The sequence below is a fragment of the Neophocaena asiaeorientalis genome, unplaced genomic scaffold (assembly GCF_003031525.2).
Source record: "Neophocaena asiaeorientalis asiaeorientalis breed wild unplaced genomic scaffold, Neophocaena_asiaeorientalis_V1.1 scaffold78, whole genome shotgun sequence".
NCBI lineage: Eukaryota > Metazoa > Chordata > Mammalia > Artiodactyla > Phocoenidae > Neophocaena > Neophocaena asiaeorientalis.
In genome coordinates, this window is record NW_020175018.1 from 8,193,444 (window position 1) to 8,215,947 (window position 22,504).

General features: G+C 44.4%; 1 protein-coding gene across 4 annotated transcripts in view; it reads left to right on the forward strand.

Moving 5' to 3' along the window:
- The window catches only part of MRRF (mitochondrial ribosome recycling factor), a 55,959-nt gene that overhangs the window by 28,392 nt on the left and 5,063 nt on the right, over window positions 1-22,504 (forward strand). Inside the window, exons 6-7 of one of the 4 annotated variants that reach the window (XM_024762313.1) lie at window positions 16,044-16,203; window positions 17,073-17,322. The exons of 1 other annotated variant lie outside the window; for it this stretch is intronic. In XM_024762313.1, coding sequence (XP_024618081.1) covers window positions 16,044-16,203; window positions 17,073-17,261 — 349 coding nt within the window. In that variant the 3' untranslated portion in view covers window positions 17,262-17,322. Of the gene's footprint in view, window positions 1-16,043; window positions 16,204-17,072; window positions 17,323-22,504 lie in introns of those variants that run through there. 2 more of the 4 variants (XR_003005597.1, XM_024762314.1) reach the window with 2 other exon arrangements.

The window sequence follows — 22,504 nt, forward strand, 5'->3', positions numbered from 1 at the left end:
CTCAGTTGTTGAATATCTTGGTCGTTTAAATTTTTTTCTCTTTTACTAACAGTGTCATAATGATCTCCTAAGGATCTTCCTGTTCTTCTGCTGGGAGTGGGAAGTGGTAGAGGCAGGACCGTAACTGGGGAAGAAGTGAATGGAATGTGGGGGGCCTTGGTGTAGCTTTTGTTCCTTGATTGTCTCAGTGCTTGTTTGCACCAGTGTGCTGCATATTGCTGAGCTTCTTGGAGACATGGACACTTCAGGGCCAGACAGCCATCTGCAACACACCTGAGTGACCCCTCCAGTGGTCCTCAGAGCCAAACTTGACATCACTGTCTCAGGAAACCCCATTGATATTTGAAGGGCCTTCCTGGCTCACTGCATGGCAATACTATTAAGCAAAATGACTACTTACTGAGTGCAAACTATATTCTAGGCCTTATGCTATATTTAAGTCATTCTGTTATTCCCTATTTTTTATACATGAGCTAAGTAAGCCTGAGAGAGGTTAAATAACTTGTTCAAGTTCATTTAGCTAATAAGGGTAGAGTTGTGCAGGATTTAAATATGGGTCTGCTTGACATCAAAGTCTATTCTTAACGTCTATGGACCTCTGAGAGCACTTTTTCTTTTTGTAATAAGGGGCAGTAATTGGTATTTTAAAATTTAGTTATATACCAACCCAAAGCATGTGGAGCATAAATGGCCAAAGCTCAAGTCAGGATACATAACCTGAAGTAAGTTTATGCCACTTTCTGGTGTGAGAAGCACTCTGGAATATAAAGGATTTGTTTTGTTTTTTTTTTTTTAGTTAACTTTATTGAGGTGTAACGTACATACAAAAAATGAACCCATTTCAAGTGTACGTGATGATGAATTTTGACAAATATAGGTCAAATATATATCTTGACTGTAACCACCATCTCAGTCAAGATATAGACCAGTTCGGTTGTCCTGAAAGTTCCCCATGACCCTTTGCAAGTCCTCTGGCCCCAGGTGACCACCTAACTGCGTTTATGAGAATATAAAGTTTTTATGCTGAAATGTGAAACTTCGAGGGTATTTGTAAATTTATTCAGCAGGTATTTATTAGCACCTACTGTGTGTCAGGCATAGTTCTAGACATGGAAGACACGGCAGTGAATAAGCTAGACAAAGCCTCTGCCTTTGTGGAACTTCTACTGGGGAAGTGGACAGTAACACACAGGGAGTGTGTGTGTCAGCTGGCCATATTTTTCTCTCTGTGGAGAAAAATAAGGCAGTGAAAAAGATTAAAGGACGTCATAGATGGGGCTAGTGAGTTGGTGCAGTTTCAAGTAGTGTGTTCATGGCAGGCTTCGGGGGAAGGTGATAACTGAGCAGAGAACTGAGGACATGAGAGAGCAGACTAGGCTTATATTCAGCACTAAGGCAGAGGAAGCAGCAAGTGCAGAAGCCCTGAGGTGAGAGTCCACCGAGGGTGTTCAGGGAACAGTGAGAGCGCTCATGTGTCTGTAGCAGAACAAGGGAGGGGAGAGAAATAGGAGATGAGGCCAGAGTGAAATGGAGAGGCCAATACCATGTAAAGTCTTTCTATTAGTCAGTGTTCTCCAGAGAAAAAGAACCAACAGGATATATATATCTCCATACATCCACACACGTGTATACATACATATATGTAGATAGATGTATATATGTATGTGTGTGTGTGTATAAAGAGAACATGTGAATATGGAGGCTGACAAGTCCCAAGATCTGCAGTCTTGGGAGACAAACTGGGGACTCAGGAGAGTTGATGGTGTGGGTTTGATCTGAGCCTGAAGTGCCTGAGAACCAAGAGAACTGGTGGTGTAGTTCCAGTCTAAAGGCCAGGAGGCTTGAGACCCAGGAAGTGCCGATGTTTCAGTTTGAGTCGAAAGCAGGGAAAAACCATTGTTCCAGCTTGAAGGCAGTCAGGCAGGAGGAATTCCTTCTCATTCAGGGGAATTCCCTATAATTATTGTTTTAATGCAGGCCTTCAACTGATTGAATGAGGCCCACCTATATCAGGGAGGGCAGTCTGCTTTACTCAGTCTATTGATTTAAATGTTCGACTCATCCAAAAACACCCTCATAGAAACACCCAGAATAATGTTTTATCAAATATCTGGGCACACTTGTGACATATAAAACTAAGCACCATAGTCCTAATAGACCCTTATAAGGATTTTGGCTTCTACTTGGAGTGAAATGTGAAGTCACTGGAGGATTTTGAGCTAGGGAGGGATATGATCTGATTTAGGTTTTGAAAGGGTCATTCTGCCTGCTATTTTGAGAATTATACTGTAGGAAGGCGAGGGTGAAAGCAGGGACTGGTTAGGAGCTATTGTAGTAATCTAGGTATGGTGCCTGGACTAGTGTGGTAATGGTGTTGGTTAGAAGTGGTCAAGATTCTGGGTACATTTTAAAGGAAAAGCTGCCAGGATTTGCTGACAGATTGGTTGTAAATTTAGGAAGAAGGAACTCAAAGATGACTTCAAGGTTTTTTGGCCTGAGCAACTGGAAGGATGGCGTTGCCATTTACTGAGCTAGGGCAGATGTGGGAGGACAGGCTGGGTGTGAGACTCTACTAGACATCCAAGTGGAGAGGTCAAGTAGGCTGCTAGGTATGTAAGTTTAGAGTTCTGGTGACAGGTGTGGGCTCAAGAGAGAAATCTGGGAAGCATGAACATGTAGAAGAAGCCATGAAATTAGATGAGATTATTTTAGAGAGTAAATACCGATAATGAAGAGAAGGGCTTGGGAACTGAGCCTTGGACAGTCCACATCAAGGTTTATGGGTTAGGGTGATAAGGAGGAACCAGCAAGAGAGACTGAGAATAAGTGGCCGGAGAACTAGGAGAGTGTGGCGTCCTGGAAACAAAGGAATTGTGTTAAAGGGGAAGGACTCATCAGCTACACCAGGTATCGCTGACGGGTCAAGGAGGAGAAGGTCTAAGAATTGATCATTGGATTTAGCAACATGATTTATTTATCAGTTAATCTCTGGGTATAAAGGAAAGCACAAAGGCTTTGGGGTTAGACAGACCTAGGTTCAAATCCCTGTTCTCTCATTCTCTGGGTATATCAGCTTGGGTCCTCTGAAAACAGATGCCAGGACAGAATTAGATGTGCAAGAGATTTATGGGCAGAAAGGCCTGTGAAAGAGACAGGGTGCAGGTCTGCCACTGGTGAAGAAAGGAAAAGAGGAGGACTGGGTAGAAGACGCCTCACACTGCAGTGCATTTCTGAGAAGGTCAGCCGGGCTGATGGTGCGTTCCTGAGCGAAGATTGCCCGTCAGGGGAGTCCCTGTGCCACGGGTGGCCATTGGCTGACAGTGGCCTGGGGAGTGTGCTCACTGTAGTGACCTTGGGCAAGTCATTAACTTTTGGAAGCTTCAGCCTCCTTATCTGTAAAATGGGCGTTATTTCTATGATTTTTTTGAAGAATAATGGGATATTATATGTGATACTCCTAGTGTGAGGCCTGGTGTGTCATAAACTTTAATTCCTTTTTCTTATAGTATTTGTTATTATCTGATTCTCCTGGTTAAGGAGTTCTTGGAAACATTCTTTTTCTGATTATTTGGGAGTAAAACCAACGATATTTTCTTTCTGTTTGCTGACTGCTCTTTCAGTCCTTAACACTCTCTTTCCCTCTCTTCCCCACTAACCCCCTCCCCCAGCCCCATGTTCATTTTTTTTTCCTGTCTTTTCCTCCATTTTTAGGGGTGGGAGGACTTAAGTCATTATGTTGTAATTATCTTGGAATTTAAGTTGCTCAGGAACACTGTAGTTTGTTTGTTAATGAGTACTTGGTTTGTTCTTTGAATATGAATTGTGGTGACCAAGACCTCCTGGAAGGTATATCCCAAAGAAGCAAATCCGCTGACTAGTCCTGCCTGTGGTGTGAGATTTGCGTAGTATTTCTGGAAAGGCCAAGGGACCGCGGCTCTTCTTGACACCCTCAGCCCAGTGTCAGCAGTTCAGCTTGACACTGAACTGCTCCCCAAGGCCTCACGATTGTGGGATAATTGCCATCATTGGCTCCCACTTTTCCTTCAGGCGTTGTTAGTGACGATAGACCTTATGCCTAGGCCAGGCTCCTGCCCTCAGACTTTGTTCCAAGGTGACAGCATGGAGGAGAATTCTCCTTGGGATCGGACCAGGCAGTTTCACCAGATTACAGTTAAGAGCCCTGGGTTGTGGTTCTCCTAGGCTGGATTCTTTTTCACAGGTGTATTTTCGTAGCACAGGCTGCTGTACGGTCTCTCATGGATGATGACCAGGATTTTCTAGGGCGAGCAGCTAGTACGGCAGGGTGTAGGGTCCCCAGGCTGACTTAAACAGGGAGGGGTAGCTGCTGTGCAGCCAGGGAGAGCTGGAATTGACACCTGGAGGAGCCAGGCTTACAGTCAGAACAACTTGAATAAGAGAACCAATGAAATGAGTTGTGTGACCTTACGCTAGTTACTTCAACGCTCTGAGTCTCGGTTTCCTCATCTGTAAAATACGGTAGCAGCAATGTTTGCTTTTCTGAAAAGTTATTGGGAGAAACTCTTGTGGAGGATAAAGGGGAGAGGGAGCGGCAGTAGACAAGGAGAGCCTTTAGACCGTGATACAGGTCTGATACCAGTGAAGAAAGGAAAGAAATTCACCAAATGAGAAATAGTGTTATTTTTAAAATCTTCCTTATCAAGTTAACTGTTGTTGCCGAGTGTTCCCATGACTTTTTCTGCGTGGTGATTGTTAACTGTTATGGGGAAGCAGTCACTGCCATCCCACAGGTGAGGAGATCGAGACATGCTGCCTGCCATCAAGCTTTCCACCTAGGAGACAAGTACTGTTCAATGACGAGAACCAGATGGGCATATGGCATCTTTCAGTAGCTTTACTGAGATATAATTCACCCATTTAAAGGGTATAATACAAAGGTTTTTAGTATATTCAGAGTTGTGCAACCATCACCACGTTCAGTTTCAGGACATTTTTCATCACCCCGCAAAGACATCCTGAACCTACTAGCAGTCGCTCTGCACTTCGCCCCAAATCACCCTCCTAGGGATTGCTCGAGGCAACTACTAGTCTGCTTTCTGTCTCTATAGATTTCCCTATTAACACTTCATATGAATGGAATCACACAGTATGTGGTCTTTTGTGACGGCTTTTTTCACTTAGCATAATATTTTCAGGGATCATCCATGTTGTAGCATGTATCAGTACTTCATTCTTTCTTATTGCCACATAATATTGCATTGTGTGGATATGCCACATTTTATTTATCCTTTCATAAGCTGATGAATATTTGAGTTGTTTGCACTTTTTGGCTATTACGTATAATGCTGCTATGAACATGCTGTCAGTTCTCTTGGGTATAGACATACAAGTGGGATTGCTGGGTCATGTGATAAGTCTGACTTTCTGAGGATCTGCGAAACTTTTTCACAGGGACCACACATTTTACATTCCTACCAGTAATATGTAAGGATTCTAATTTCCCCACCTCCTTGCCAGTACGTATTGTTGTTACTGCTATTGTTATTATTACTTCCATGCTAGTGGGTATGAAGTGGTATCTCATTGTAGTTTTGACTTGCATTTCCCTAATGTTAATGATGTTGAGTATCTTTTCATGTGCTTGTTTGCCACTTGTACATCTTTAGAAAAATGTCTATTCAAGTCCTTCACGCAGTTTTTAAATTGGGTTGTTTGTACTTTTGTTGTCGAGGTGTAGGAGATCTTTATATGTTCTGGATTCTAGACTCTTATCAGATATATGATTTTCATCTCTTTAATTATAAAAATAATACACATTTATTGCAAAAATTCAAATCCTACAGAAAAATAAAAAGTTATTTTATTGTTCCCCAAATATTCTTCCCATAAGTAACTGTTGGTAAGTTTAATATATATCCTTCCAGATTTGAAAAGATGCATGCACACACATACACACACCACACACACACACACACACACACACACACACACACCCCTACATATTTAGTTTACATAAATGGGATTAAGTATCTGCAGTGCCACAACTTGCTTTTTTTGTCTTAACAGAATCTTCTGTACATCTTTTCATGGCGATCTCATTGTTTTTGTGCCTGCAGAAAAGTACCGTTTTGAGATGGGTATAATACAGATGAGGAAACTGGGGTTCAGAAAGTTAAGTACTTTGTTCAGGGTCACAGATTAGTAAGCAGAGGAGTCATTATTCAAATTGAATCTGTTTCCAAAGCCCATATTCCTGCCACACTATCACATTGCTTTACAGGCTGCTGACCTGGAACCTCCCTCCTTCTAGCTCGGTGGCCTCTTTGTCTAGCTGCTGTATCGCTTTGTGGATCTCGTACCAGGGACAGTGTGTATAAGGTGCACATTCTAGGAAACATTGATAATACCCTTTTCTTCCATAAGTCGCATACATATAAACCTTTAGTGATGGTGAAAGAAAAAAAAATCAGAGGAGACCGCCTAATGACCTCATGTGGGCTGGGGCAGCCACCAACTGCATTTGAGCAACTGTAGCTGCTTTTCCAGCCCTTTTCATGCCCGCTGCCTGTTCGCCATCGCTGCTTTCCAGGGCCGTTCATTCATTCATTCTGCTGGAGGACTTCCAGCACAGTACGTTGTTTCTCTCGACTTCCAAGCCTGGCGAGCCTCCCTGCAGTTTTAGGATGGCTGCTTTCTCTTCACCCAGCCTGTGGCTTTTTAGGAGAGCTTCCTACTATTCAGGTCCCAAGTGTGTGGAATGGGAGCCCCCTCCCTGCACAGATGTTCTGTTTGAAACACACAAGGAAGTGCAATCAGGAAGCAAGAGCGGAGCGTGGGCTGCGGAGAAAGTTGCCATCAACACCTGTGCAGAAGCTGCGCCCAAAAGGACAGACTCCTCCTCCCCCTGCCCCTCTTCTGTTGTCACCCTTTGTGTCCTGCACCTTACAGTACCTGGCAGTTGGCCGCTGGAGATCAGCTCACTGTTCTACTGCCCACCTGTAGGGACTCGCTTTCTCCTTTCTCCCCGCTGTGCTTAGACTTGTAGGGGAGCCGGCGGAGTAGCAGTGAACTGTGTGTCTAAGCAGGCCTTAGTGAACGAGCAGTGCTCTCCACGTCACTGCAGCTAGTAAGATTGGCTGCTTAGATTTGTCTAGCACCAGCAGGGAGACCTGGAATTCACGAATCAGGCTGCACTGGGCTCAGATCCCAGGTCTACCAGGAACTTGTGTGGCCTTGGGCAGGTTACTTGATCTGTCTGAGCCTCCCTTTCCTAATCTGCAAACACCAGGTAATAAGACCACTAATGTCATAGGAATGATGTGAAGGTTCGCTCAGCTAATGCACAAAGTGTTCCTCGTCTCAGAGCTTGGCACGTGGGAACAGCTCTGCAAATGTTAGTCATTGTTATTCTGATTGAAGGGGAGCAGATGGCACTGGGGCTAGAGGACTAGGCAGTTATCCGTGGGCCCTTGCTGCGATCATAATGTTTCCTCCTTCTCTCCCTATCTTGCTTTACTTTCTTCATAGCACTTATGTGTCGGTTTATAGACTTACGTGTACTCTTTCTCTCCTTCACTAGAATGTGACTAGGCCAGTTTATTTATCTCTTGTTAAAATAAAATACAGTGTGTGTTTGCGAAACAGAAAAAAACGAATGTGAGTAGGTGGAGCGTCGTCAGTTTGGTTCATTGCTGTATCCCTAGACCCTGAAACAGGAGCTAGCGCGTAGTAAGGACAGTAATGCAGTCAGTGTGCCCACTGCTGCTCCAGGTGCTATTTGTATACTAACTGCTATATTCATAACAATCTTTTGAGGTAGGTATGTCATTACCCCTATTTACAGATGAAGACGCTGAGTCACAGGGGAGGGGAGTTCTTTGTGCCCAGTGTTACACGGTTAGTAAGGGGAAGGACAGGCGTCTTTCTCAGAGCCTGGGCCTGTAGCCACTCTGCTCTGCTCTCTCTCTCTAGTGGGAGACTTCACTATTATTTTTATTACTGATCTGATTGACAGCTTTTAAAATAGTCAGTACCTACACATGCAGAATTCTTTAACCATCATCTATCATTCGCTGTTAACACTAACTGTGGAAGAAGAAAGGTAACATTTTTATTACTCCCCCCGCCCCCATTTACAGGTGAGCAAACAATAACAGATAGTGTTTCTTGAGCAGGTCACCATGACCGGCACATTTAGTAACTCTTTTAATCCTTACAACAATCCCATTAACTTAGTGGTATTATACACATTTGACCGAGGGAAACACTGAGGCATAGAGGTAAAAGTACTTGCCCAGGGCCATACGTCTAAGCAATGATAGATCTGGGCCTCAAACCCTGGCAGTCTAGCTTCAGAGACTGTTCTAAACACTTCAGTAAATACCCTTCTTTGTGATCTAGGGAGGAAAAGTTAATTGTCCACAGTTACCCAGCCTCTGAGTGGCAGAGCTGGGAGTGGAAGTCAAGTCTACCTTGACCGCCAAACCTGTGCTCTTTGTCCTGTACACGAGAGCTGAGGTAAGAGTTACCTCCACATATCCCTGGACTTGGGTTTCCAGCCTTCTGTGGTGACAGGGAAGGAGAACGTGAGTGACTTCATCAAGGTCACCCAGCTGGGAATGTGGGGCTGTGACCCCTGACCTCAACCTCGTCTCTCTTTCCATCATGCTGGGCTGTATTTCAGGATGGCATGTCTGGTTTAGCCAGGCCTCAGTCACAGGACAGGCCTTTGAAAGCAGGTGCCCACTTGTGTCCCCAGAGAAAACCGAAGGTACTGCTGATGGTAGAAGTCCTTCCAAAGTGTGTGTGTGATTTCCTTTGGGCTAGAAGGACATCTCGTGTCTTTATGGGACATGTAAGACAGGATGGTGAGCTGGGGGTTGGGGTAGGGTGGGGATGGGGGCTGGGAGGAAAGAGGGGAGGGAGAATTGTGTCCCTAGGAGCATAGGAAGTCTGGCTGGGCTACACAAACAAAAACATTTCCTTCGGGGCCAGCGGCCCCAAGGCATTGGGCAGCGCCCATCAGCAAACAATAAAGCAGGGCATGTGTCTGCTGCTGATTGCAGGCCGATGCGCTGTTGGCGGGGAGTCTCCCAGCAGCCCAGTGTGGAGGCGGGCAGCAGGCTTTCTCTTGGTGGAGCTGTCAGAGATGCGCTTCCACGGGCTGTTTGTTCCCTGGAAGTGGGGCACCCTTCTCCCTCAGCCTCCTGCCTCCCGTGGCCCCCATGCCCGCCCTCGCTCTTCCTGTTCTGCCCCTCACTGCCCACCAGCCACTCAGTAGCCTAAGTTCCTAGTGACTGAATCCTTTTTGACTGCCTTCTCCCCGAACACTTGCATCCTGTCGTCCCCCAGCCTTGGAGATTCTGTAGTAAGGAAAGTGGCCACCCCGTATTGGGCTGCTGCAGTGCATACACACTGGCCATGTGCCGAGCCCTTGCCACCATCATTTCATTTAATCCTTGCTTCCACCCTCTTGGTAATATTCTTCTATTTTACACATGAGGAGACTGAGTCAGAAGAAGTTGAACAGCACGCTCACGGGTCTGAAGCTAACAAGTGGCAGAGCAGAGATGCCAACTTAGGTCTTCCTGGCTCTAACGTGTCCTTTCTACCTTTTTAAGTCCCCTTTAAGTGACCAAAGATCCTTTTGAAGTCTGACATACTATATTGGGCAGGCCAAAAAGTTCGTTTGGGTTTTTCTGTAAGATGTTAACGAAAACCCAACCAAACTTTTTGGCCAGCCCAGTAACTGGCTTTTACTGTAGTTGCCACGCTGAGCGTAGCTTCCTCTGATGTACACCTGATGAATGGCTTTGCACATGTCCCGTTCTCGTTGAAACCATAGGAAGTACCATTTCAGCTGGGGGGACTCTCTGCTTTGTGAGTTACCAGAGGGACATGCGCCTCGGCTTGTTGTTCATGGGAACATGCTCAAGGAATTTTGCAGGAAGCCCCCATCCAGGATGTTACTGGAAGACCCGCCTGATGGAGTTTGTACAAACAAAGTGTGACCCTCCCAGCTCAGCCAAAACCCCTGCCTTATTCGGGGAGGCTCTCTGACCCTGGCGGAAGACGCTACTGTCTTCATCATCCAGCCGAGAAGCCACTACAGGCTAGGCCCTGAGCTCCCCATCCGCGGGCCTAGAGGCTTCTGGGCAGACTTTCGCCATATCCTTAGATCTGGTTTGTACATTGGTTTCTGCACAAAATACAAGTCTGATCACGTTTCCTCTGCCTCACTCAGACGTCTGTGATATTCCATGTTGTTCTTAGAAACAATCTACTAAGTCTTTTTCTCTCCTTTTTTCCTTTTCTTTTTATCGTGGTGAGATATACATTAAAAATCTACCACTTCAGTTATTTTTGTTTTTGTTTTTTTTTCGGTATGCGGGCCTCTCACTGTTGTGGCCTCTCCTGTTGCGGAGCACAGGCCCCGGACGCGCAGGCTCCGCGGCCATGGCTCACAGGCCCAGCCGCTCCGCGGCATGTGGGATCTTCCACGAACCCGCGTCCCCTGCATCGGCAGGCAGACTCTCAACCACTGCGCCACCAGGGAATAACTGCGCCCTCAGTTATTTTTAAATGTACAGTTCAGTGGTATTAAGTACGTTCACATCGCTGTGCAGCCAGTCTCCAGAACTCTCTTGGTCTTGCAAAACAGTAACTCTGTAGCCATTAAACAACAACTGCCCAGTCCCCGATACCCCAGGTCCGGGATAATCGCTATTTTACTTTCTGTCTCCATGAATTTGACTATACCAGGTACGTCATATAAGCAGAATCATATAATATTTGTCCTTTTGATTCTAGCTTATTTCACTTAGCATAATCTTTTCAAGGTCTATCCATGATGTAGCGTGTACCAGAACTTCCTGCCTTTTTAGGCTGAATCGTAGTCCGCTGTGTGTACCTACCCCATTTATGTGTCCATTCATCCGTCAGTGGGTCTGCTAAGCCTGAACACGGCATTGAAGGGCCTGCGTACTAGTCTCGCCCTTGCCAGCCCTGCCGGCCTCCGCACTGGGCATAGTCTTTCTCTGCTTTCTGTGCTGCAGCCACACTGCCTTTCTTCAGTTCCCCCAGAACTTTACCTGAAAAAAGGCCTTTGTTTTACACGGGCCATTCCTTCTAGTGGGAATGATCTTCCCTAGCTTCTCCACTCTTCTTCGTCTTAACTTGAATATCCCTTAACTTAAATATCGTCACACTTTCTCCTGGAGTCCCACAGGAGAGCTTGCTCAGCCTCCTTTCCCCTGCTTATTTTCATAGAGCTCAACATGTCTTTATTATGCTTCTTACCACTGTAACTTATTGATTAATTGTGCATGTGTTTAATGACTGCCTTCCATGCCAGACTGTAAACTCACTCTGACATAGTGGCTGGAATGCAATAGGTGCCCAGTAAAGAGCTGCTGAATGAAACTACAAACTAAGTGAATGAATTAACACCAGAAAGAGAAAAGTTCATGGCTATATGCTGGGAACATTTGGATTTTTAAATGTACACAAGATGTTAAATTACTAGTCAGATCTCAAAAAGTCATCTTGCTGGAGCACAGATTGTTTGCCCTGTCATCTCTCTGTTGATAAAAACTTCCATGAATAAACTGTTCATTATTTGAAGATGCCTCCATAGTTGCCAAAACATAAACAACAATAGCAGCAAAGGCAGCTTACATTTTCTGATTGTTTCTATCAGGCTTTGTACTGTGTACTTTCCATATATTATCTCACCTAATCCTCACAAGATCTCTGAAAGGTAGATGCTGGGGGTTTTGTTTGTTTATTTTCAATTTCTGTTTCCAGATGAGAGGACCAAGGCGCAGAGAGTTTAAATCGCTTGCTTAAGGTCACTCAGCCAGTAAGTGGCAGGTGCAGAAGTGGAGGGGCATCAGGGTAGGATGGAGTACCATCCCCTCCCCTAGTGCCCTTCCCCTCATTAACTGAAAGAGCTTTTTATCCATTTTATAAATGGGGCCTCTGCCTTGCTTTTCTTTGAAGCCAGGGTTTTGTGGCTAAAGAAGAATTTGAAAACTCCAGGTCCACAGAACAAATTTGACCCTGATGCACCTTTTTCAGCCTCATGCCTTCCTGCCGTTACATCTTCCACTGTGCTTCTGCCTGGAGTGCCCTTTCCTTTCTTCTGCAGCTGATGAGCTACTGTGCGTCTCTGGGGCATTTTCCAAACCTTGAGACAGAATGAGCTGTACTCTCTGCATGCTCCTCCTGCAGAAGGCCTGTCCATCCGTCCTAGCAGCAGTCATGCTCTTCCTAAGTAGAGGTTGACAAGTCTGTCTACCCTGCTGGACTGAGCCTCTGGAGAAGTTGGACCAGGCCCACCTCGTCTCTGGTGCTCCTCAGCCCAGCCCGGGATCTGGCAGGGAACCCCGGGGCCTCAGCCAGTGCTTGATGAGTGAATGCACGCCAAGTGCAGAGCCGGTGCTCAGAACCAACCGGCTGAGCCCAGAGCCTGGAATACAGCTAGCCTGTACTCACAGAACCCTGTGAATGCGAGACGGAGACGATCAGATGTATTAATCACTGGTTTGGAAAGGAATTAAAATATTTCCATAATATAGTATGTTTCTTTTCTAAGACAGATGTGCCCTCGTTGTTTCATGAGGAAGTAATTAAGTGTGTTTGATTAAAACATTCATAAACACGATCAGATTTATTCAAGGCTACTATATGCTGCTATCTTTATTGTTGGTACTTTATATAATGTTGTGTGTGCATCTCCCAATCACCCTGTAAGGTGTTCTTATTATCTTCATTTTAGAGATGAAGAAACTGGGGCTGAGAGAGATTAATTAGCTTGCCCAAGGATAGCCAGCTTCTGAGTGATAGATACAGGAATAAAATGTCTGTCTTGACTTCAGAACCAGTGCCTTTCCATCATCCTGACTGCTTCTGATCTTGTAATTTGGATACCTTCAGCTCAACACCGGGAACCAGCATGCAGAGATGCCTCTCTTCCTCTCAGCCCTTCCTGTGCCTGACTTAGAATACTACCTCTGTATTTGCATCCTGAAACTGAAACATTTTTGTCAGTGTCAATAACTGAATACTATTATATATGGAAACTGGTGTTAATAGTATAGTAAGGTCACATTTACATTAATAAATATAAAAAATACACTTTATTAAGGCCAAATTACATATATTATGAATTTGTTTTCTTTATACAGCCATTTATTCTTAAGGGTTTTTTGAGTCCCAGTTTATGTATTTTTGAATGTGTGATTTTTTTTTTCTCCACGTTAAATATAACAATGTAGTGAAAAAGAAGTTGGTTAGATAATTTTTTTATTTTATTAAAGATTGTCTAAAAAGCAGGCTACCTATTTCAAGTTACATATGAAATATAAGATTGAAATACTTCTCTGTAGAGAAGTTAAAAGGTTTCTTACAGACTTAGATGCATTTATTTTCTGCCCCTCCTAGTATTTCAGCAGGATTGTTTTTTGAATCAGTGGATCAAGTTTTAATTTTCCTGTTCCTTCCTTATACTGACATATGCTTTGGCAGAACAAAAAAGAGACCTAAACATGTCAGCATGATTTTTGTTCAATGAATTAAAAACCATAAAAGTAACAAGATCTGATCCAAATCCCTAAACTCCTGACATGGTGGTTTTGTCCTTTTCAGTCCCAAGATTCATATTACTGACTTTGAAAAAAGCTTTGTGCCTGGAAGCAGAAGTTACGACAGCAGCGCATAATTTATTTGAAATAGATTGCAAGGGGTAGGCAGCATGGAGTCGTGGGAAGAATACAGGCTACAAAATTCTGGATTTGAATCCCAGTTCTGTCAGTCAAGCCCATCTGTGTACCTCAATTTCCTCATTGGAAAATGAGGGTTTTAGAATCTAGTTTGATAAGTTGTGAGGTTCAGCGAGGTAAAGTACTCATCTGGCATTGAGGGGCTCCGTAATGGTAGTCATCAGGATTCTTTTTATTTTGAGAATGTTTTAAGAATTTTGAGAATTCAAATAGCTGGATCCAGAAGGATTTATTTATCACGTAGTTGTCCACTTTGTCCTCAGAGCTTATTCGTTCTCAAAATTCTTTAATTTTTTTTCTCGTCCTATCAGGAAAAAAATACCAGGTAAATGCCACTAAATCTTTAACACCTGTTTGCCACTGTTTCGCACAGAACACGTACCCAGAACTTGGGATTATCTTACTAAACCGAAACCACGTAGATTTGAGGATCAAGAACCACATGCCAGTGATCTCCAGTTCAGGACCGAGGAGGCAGAGGAATTTTTTCGTACTAAGACCATTGGCTTCTGAGACAGGCCAGCCTAGGTTTGACTTTGTGCAAGATAACCAAACTTCTTTGGACCTTATTTTCTTCATCCATGAAATGGAGTTCATGATCTTACAGGACCCTCTGTGATACAGCTCTCCAGCCTCTTTTCTTGTTACTCCCTTCTCTGTTTCTGTGCTCCAGTCAGTCCCTCACATGAACATGATCTCGTTGTAACTTAAAGCCTTTGTACGATGCTCTTTCTTCCTCCTGGAGATCCCTACCTGTATTGGCAACTTTGCCCTCATTCTTTAGATCCTTGTGGTGTATTAGTCAGGATAGGATGGGCAGTGCTCTCGTAACAAGCAACCCCCAAATCTCCATAGCTAAAACAACAGAAATTTATTTCTTGCTCATGGTGCATGGGGCACTGTTCATCATAGTCTCTCTGGGGCCTAAGCCGATGGAGGCTCCCTCCCAACTTGCACTGCGGCCAACAGAAACAAATGTGGTGCAGTGCACGCTGGCTTATAAACCTTCTGCCCTGAGGCGACACCCATTCTGCTCACGTCTCACCGGCCAGAGCAAGTTGCACAGCCACACCGAACTTCAGAGGGGATGGGGAAGTGCATTCCCACTGGAAGGGATAAAAACCAGAATAGTAGTGAACAAGCCTAATGACTACCATGCTTAGATATTATTTCCTCAGGAAAGCCTTCCCTCCCCAAACTGACCCCTCCCCAAACTCAGACACGCTCTATTGTAAAGGTCTGTTTACTTAGCTCTCTCCCTAGCTAAGCTCCCTCAGAACAGGACAGAGGTCTGTCACCTTCATCGTAGCACACTCTGTGCAACCAGAACTCTGACAGGTGGTAGGCACTCAGTGCGCACACGACCAAGAAATGAAGGCAGGACGAACATGCTAGACCACTTTGCTGGCTTGCTGTGATGATTAACTGTGAAATAGGAAGAATAACTGCCTCATACAGTTGTAAGGGTCAACTTACAAAAACTTATAAAGTGCCTGTCGCGGGTGTTCACAATAGCCCTTCAATGTGCTCGTTGTTGTTACTATGATGAGGATATTAATAGTAAAAATAACTGACATTAAGCATTTTTAATGTGCCAGACACTCTCATGGGTACTTTAAGGAAGTTAACTGGTGCAGTGGTTGTGTCTGACATGTTGTGTCTGGGCCAGTGTTGAGGTGATTCACAAGTAATTTGCTATAATAATAGTTAAGATTCTGAAGGTTGCTGCTTATTGGTTTTGGGTGATTTAGAGGTATAGAGATGATGCTGTTTCTGTAGCATCATCATCCATTAGCACTGCTTTCTTTAGCTGGAGACAAAAGGGTGGAATTATAGCTAATAGTTGCTTCCTTTTATTGAGCACTTAAAATGTGCCAAGGTCAGTGCTAAACAATATACACACATCATCGCATAATCAATCTTCACACCACCCATTTAAGTCAGGTACGGACTATCCCCGTTGTACAGATGGGAACTCTGAGGAGGGGAAGTCAGCTATGCATCTGGTATGGGGCATGGCCAAGATTTGACTTCAGGCCTGCCTAGACTCCCTGGCTCATGCTTTTAAGCAACACTCTTCTTACTGACTGTTCTCAGCTATCTCACCAGGAACTCTCCTTGACCTTGAGCATCCCCATGGGCATGTGTCAGGAACGTGAAGACCCTCCACCGGCAGAGAGTAAAGTTACAAACTGCTGAGCTAGTGGGCAAAGTGATGTTGAATTCTTGGCTGGCTGTTAACGTGTGGGATGATTTTGTTGAATGTTCTTTGTCTTTTATCAGAGTAACCAGGGAGCACAGGGAAATGCTGGTGAAACTGGCTAAACAGAACACCAACAAGGCCAAAGACTCTTTACGGAAGGTTCGTACCAACGCAATGAATAAGCTGAAGAAATCGAAGGATAAGGCCTCGGAGGACACCATTAGGCTCATAGAGAAACAGGTACTGTTGCCAACAGATGTAGTGCTTATGTATCTGACCCAGAAGATCACGTGTTCATGCCTGAAGTGAGGAGAATGAAAATGGAATACTCCTAGTTCTTTCACTGATGGGACCGGTATTGGCTGAGTCTCTGTTCTGGACCTGGCCCTTCACTGGACCCTGGGAATAAGGAGGAGGAGAGGTAGCTGCTGACCTTCCGCTGTGTTCCAGGCTCTAAGCTGAATGCTTTACAGCACTTCATTTATCCTCATCACTACAAAGCTGTGAGGTGGGTGGTGAGGAAACTGAGGTCCACAGAAGGTAGATAACTTGCCCAAGGTCACACTGCTGGTAAATGGCAGCAGTGGGATCCAAACCCAGCAGACTGATCTCAGAGGCTATACTCTGATGCTCTCCTGTCTATGCTTGGTTGTCTGGTGTGGAGAATTGGGGACTTGGCCCTGTTCTCAGTGTGCTGAGTGGTGGCACTTCAACAAGTCTTAAAGGAGCTACTGGAGTGAAATAGTGAGAGCCGAGGGGGAAATGTTGAACAGCATATGTAAAGGTATGGTGATGGAAAAGAACACCATTCAGTTAGATAACCGAGGCTTGGACCCGGGATGACACTGGGAATGGACAGAGAAGACACAGTGGCCAATTCATAGCAGGTCTTGTATACCAGAGTGAGGAGTCTGAACTTTAACACGTCCAGAGGTTCCCACATTGGCTCTGCATCTTTATCAGTCATCTGTGGCCACAAGAATGCCATGTAGCAAAGGACCTCAAAACTCAGTGATTTATATATCAAGCATTATTTCTTATGCTTGCTTCCGTGGGTCAGCTGGGATGTAGCTGTTCTAGGCTGGACTCAGTGTACTACTTTCCTTCAGATCTTGGATGGGGCTCGAGTCTGCTGTACATCTCTCCAATCTTCTGGAGTCAACAAGCCTCCCAGGGCATCTTTTCATCTTGTCACAACCCACAGGCCAAGCAGATCTTACGGGCCAAGCCCAGCACCACTGGGGCAGGGAAGTATATATGTTCATGGAGGTCTGGGGGAAGGAGTGAATACTTGTTGAACAATATTCTAATCTAATCTATCATCACAGCATTCCAGTCACTTGAGGAGCTAATAAAAACATGTATATCCTCCCCTCCCCTCCCCCTCCACTCCCAGAGACTGAGTCAGTGAGTCTGGGGTGGGGCCTAGGGGTATGCATTTTAAAATGCTCCCCAGGTAATTCTGAAACAGGAGCTCCCTTGAACGATTATTTTTTCAGACAGTGGGGCCTCACACTTGTGTTCAAAAGATGACTGCAGTGGCTGGGTGGAAAACGGATGGTAAAGGGCAAGAACGGAGGCCCGGAGGCTGTTGCAGAAATCCAACCAGGAAATGATGGTGGCCTGAACTTGAGTGGTACCAGTGGAATTAAGATGGGAAGATGAATTTACCAGTCTTGAGAAGATAGAAATTTTAATGTTCAGCATGATATCAAGGGCTTTCCCAAAGCCTCCTCGTCCACAATAAAAGCATTATCTTAGGCAGATTGAACAGGAGTGTGGGCAGGATGGGGAGTAAAAAGGGAAGATGCGGGAGGCTAGGAGAGCCGTTGGGGGCTCATCAGGAGGGGGCCGTTAACTGGCTAACTACTCCCTTCTCTTAGACTCGCACTTAGAATGCTAGTCGTCGACCAGGCCCAGCAGTCACCCAGGGGAGAATTTTAGATGGATGCCCGGCCCACTCCTGCATTTTCTGATTCAGTAGGTCTGCCTAGGAATGTGCATTTTTAAAGAACTCCCAGATACGTGAAAGCAGACAGGAAAGGTAGTGACCTGGAAGCATTGCAGCATACCCCTGTAACGGCACCAGTGTTAGAAAGACGTGGTTCCGCACTTGATGTCTTATAACCTTGGAGAAGTTACTTGACTCCTTGGAGTCTGTTTCCTCTGTACAAAGGGCTTCGTAATTCCTCCCTTGAAGGGTTGCCCTGGGATGCTAGAAGTACCATTAGAGTAGGTGACACCAGCCCCTCGGCGTGCCCTTCCTGACCTCTTTGATCCCTCCTCTTTGCCTGCATTAGCTCACAGAGGTTCAGAGACTAGCCCGGCCTTTTCTGAGCACTGCCCAGGCCTTGGAAGAGTCTAGCTGGGGCAGCTCCATGTCTATCTCCCAGGGGATTCCATCGCTGCAGTTGACACTTGGCCTTTGTGTTGCTTCCTGGTGGTGAGCCTGTGGACCTCTGGGGCCTGTCAGGCACTCCTCACTCAGCAAGTCTGGGCATCTGCCTCAGGGACCAGAGCCCACGCTCCTTGAAAAAAGAAAGAATGATCAGATATCCAGCAACCTCCTTTTTCTTTTTTTTGTAATCTGTCTTCTTGTACTTTTAAAAAAATTATTGAGGTAACATTGATTTATAATACTATATGTTTCACGTATACAACATTATATTTCGACTTCTGTACACACTACAGTGTGGTCACCACCAAAAGTTTAGTTTCCACCCATCACCATACAGTTGACCCCCTTTACCCATTTTGTCCTCCTCCCACCCCGCTTCCCTCTGGTTACTACTAAATCCATTCTCTTTATCTGTGTGCTTGTTGTTGTTTTGTTTGATTTGTTCACTGATTTTGTTTTTTGGGTTTTTAGTTTTATTATTTTTTTACACCAGCACTCTTTTTGTTTCTCTTTAAATTTATTTATTTTTCTTTTTGGCTGCGTTGGGTCTTCGCTGCTGCGCGCGGGCTTTTCTTTACCTGCGGCGAGCGGGGGCTCCTGTTCATTGCGGTGCGCAGGCCTCTCATTGGGTGGCCTCTCCAGTTGTGGAGAACGGGCTCTAGGCGCGCGGGCTTCAGTAGTTGTGGCTCATGGGCCCCAGAGCGCAGGCGCAGTAGTTGTGGCGCACGGGCTCAGTTGTTCTGCGGCGTGTGGGATCCTCCCGGACCAGGGCTCAAACCCGTGTCCCCTGCATTGGCAGGCGGATTTCTAACCACTGCGCCACTAGGGAAGCCCCTATACCAGCACTCTCGATAAAACCTACTTGACAAAGATCTCACCCAAAGCCTTCGCTCATTAGCACCTGCCTTTTCACCTTCCTCTTCAGATTAGATTTTTTATTCCATGCTTATTACTGTTGATTATTATTATTTTCCAAAATGAAAACAACTTTATTAGTTTTTTTCTTATACTAAACTAATAGATGTTTAGTGTATATTAAAAAATTAAGGGCTTCCCTGGGGGCGCAGTGGTTGAGAGTCCGCCTGCCGATGCAGGGGACGCGGGTTCGTGCCCTGGTCCAGGAAGATCCCACATGCCGCGGAGCAGCTAGGCCCGTGAGCCATGGCCACTGGGCCTGCGCGTCCGGAGCCTGTTCTCCACAATGGGAGAGGCCACAAAAAAAAAAAAAAAATTAAGAAGAAAGTAATTGGAATCTCATTACCCAGGGATTACCCTTGTTAACATATTCTTGCAGGCCTTCAAGTTATCTCTGTAAACACATATGTAATATTACAAGAAAAAGGATCATACTATATATATTACATGATATATCCAGTGCAATAATCTTTATTATTTAAGATATTATCACTTAAATATTAGTTCTTACCATTGTTGTTAATAACTTTATTTACTGTCATATGGTTAAAAGTTTGCAAGAGAAAATACTCAGTTGGGACTTCCTGGGGGTCCGTGGTTAGGACTCGACACTTTCACTTATAGGTTCCGGGTTCGATCCCTGGTCGAGGAACTAAGATCCTGCAAAGGAGGGAGGGAGGGAGGGAGGGAATACTATTACTGTTTTGTGCCTAACCTTTATGGATTTTTTTTTCTCCACATATCTGAGTAAAGCCACTGTAATGATGGTCATTCTTATTCTTTCATTCAGATAAGTGTTTTCTTCATCCCACACTGGAGGGATATGTGAAACAATGTTAACATTTTTGGTAATGCCTTCAAATGGGGATCATTTTGTTTAACTTCTTACAGAAAAGCTTGAGTAAAGTAAATATTAATTGTCTTTTTGCACACTTCATTTTGTTCTTTTTCCCCAACAGAAGGCACCGATCTGGAGTTTTGGGTGTGATTTTTTTTGTTTTTATTTTTTATTTATTTTTTTTAAATAAGCAAGACAGGGGCTGATTGTTGCTGATTGTTACTTTATCAAAAAGTTTTTTTAAATGTATTTGTTTACTTTGTTTCTGAGCAGTGTAGGCTCATTGTAGAAAATGTAGAGAATTCAGAAGACTGTTCTTAAAAATGGAGAAAAATTCACCCCATAGTCCCACATTGGGGGATGTTTCTCCTTCCCCCTTCCCCTTTTTTAACTACATAGTTGTTAACATGATTGAAAACTTATAGTTTACGTACAATTTTGTATCCAGCTTTTTATTTCTGTTTAGCATTGAGTATTAGCATTTTCTTTTCCTTAAAAAAAGTCTTTGTAAACAGCCTCATCCTGATGGTTGCAAAATAGTCCCTCTTGTGGTTATACCATAATTCGCTTTCATAAGCCCTCTTGTTGAACATTTAGTTTGTTTAAACATTTTTTGTTATAAATAAGGTTGCAGTGAATACTTTTATAGATAAATCTTTGTTGAAATGACTTCCCTAGGGTAGAGTCTCATGTGTGGAATTATGGCATAAAGGGGCCACATATTTTTAAGGTTCTTGATACATGCTGTCTAAATCACTTGCAGCGTGTTTAGAATATGTATATTTTTTAAATTTTTTGCCTTTCTAATCCCTAACACTTGAACCTAGAATTTTTAATGTGAACTTAAAATGTTGCTCATCTTAGAAGTATTGTTTTTACTTCCACACTCCGCAGAAAAGATTTATTCTTTCTATAAATCCATAAACCTTTCTAGAGGATAATGTAGTATATACCAAAACCCATACAATTTCTGATTCATTGACTTAGGGATTTATTTAAAATAAGTTATCAAGGGCTTCCCTGGTGGCGCAGTGGTTGAGAGTCCGCCTGCCGATGCAGGGGACACGGGTTTGTGCCCCGGTCCTGGAAGATCCTGCATGCCGCGGAGCGGCTGGGCCCGTGAGCCATGACCGCTGTGCCTGCGCGTCTGGAGCCTGTGCTCCACAACGGGAGAGGCCACAACAGTGAGAGGCCCGCGTACCGCAAAAAATATAAAAATAAAAAAATAAAGTAAAATAAAATAAGTTATCAAGAATCTTATCTACAGCAGTGTCCATTGATGTATTATGTATAATAGGAAACTAGAAACTGTCTAAATTTCTGATAGTGGGAAAATAGCTTGTTTTACATCCATTCACTGGAATCTCTATATATAGACAGTTATACTTTACAGATACAGTAAATGCTTTTGGAATATATTTTTTTTAAGGTAGGTTACACTATAATATTCCATTTTTATAATGAAAAAGTATCATGTATGTGAAAACGTTGGCAGCTTATTTACTTCAGAATGTTAATGGTGGTCATTTGGATTATGAACAATTATAATTTTATTCTTTGTGAAATTTTCTTTTTTTTTTAATTTCCAAAATTCTTTTGAGTCAGATTTTTTTTAAACTGTATTATAAAAGTGTTTCATCTTTGGTATATAAGAATAAAAGGGTTCAGCTGTAGGTCCTATTCCTGCAGTCACGTCTGATCCCCACCTCTCCTCTACAACCTTCCCAACCCCCAGCCCAGGCCAGCTCTGCTGAAGAAGGACCGGGGTCTTCCCACTTGGGACTCTGACATCTGTCAGCCTGCTGTTTCACCTTCACTTTAGTTTGCTATAAATGGGTCTGCTGAACATTAAAGCACTTGGCAGAAACCACCAGTAAATCTGGCCAAGATCCTTTCACTGCCGCTTTTTTCTGAGAAACAGAGCCGCTCTGAAGTGAAGCTGGGTGCTAGTGGGGCTGAAGGGCTCCTAGCAGACTGTGCAGGCAGGCAGGCAGGAAGGCTGGACCGAGTGAGGCAGTGGGTGGGAGCAGCACCCACCGGCACTGTGGGCGTCCTGAGCTTTGCTACCCAGGCCTGCCCCAGGGGTGTATTGTGTGCTGTCACCCGTCTCCCTTTTCTGTCTCTGCCTTTCATTTTCCTGAACATATAAGGAGCCAGCGTGATGATGATGGTGGTCATGACCATGACAGTGATGATGATGTTGATGATGACGTTATCATCTTTACGAGGCAGCACGTTGTAATGGAAAGGGCTCTTGCTCTGGAGTCAGACTGGGCTGGATTCGAATTCTGGCTCTTTCACTTCTCAGCTGTTAAGGTCAGCAAACGGCTTCACCTTTCTGGGCCCGTTTCCTCATCTGTAAAGTGGGAGAAGTAATGCGTATCTCACAG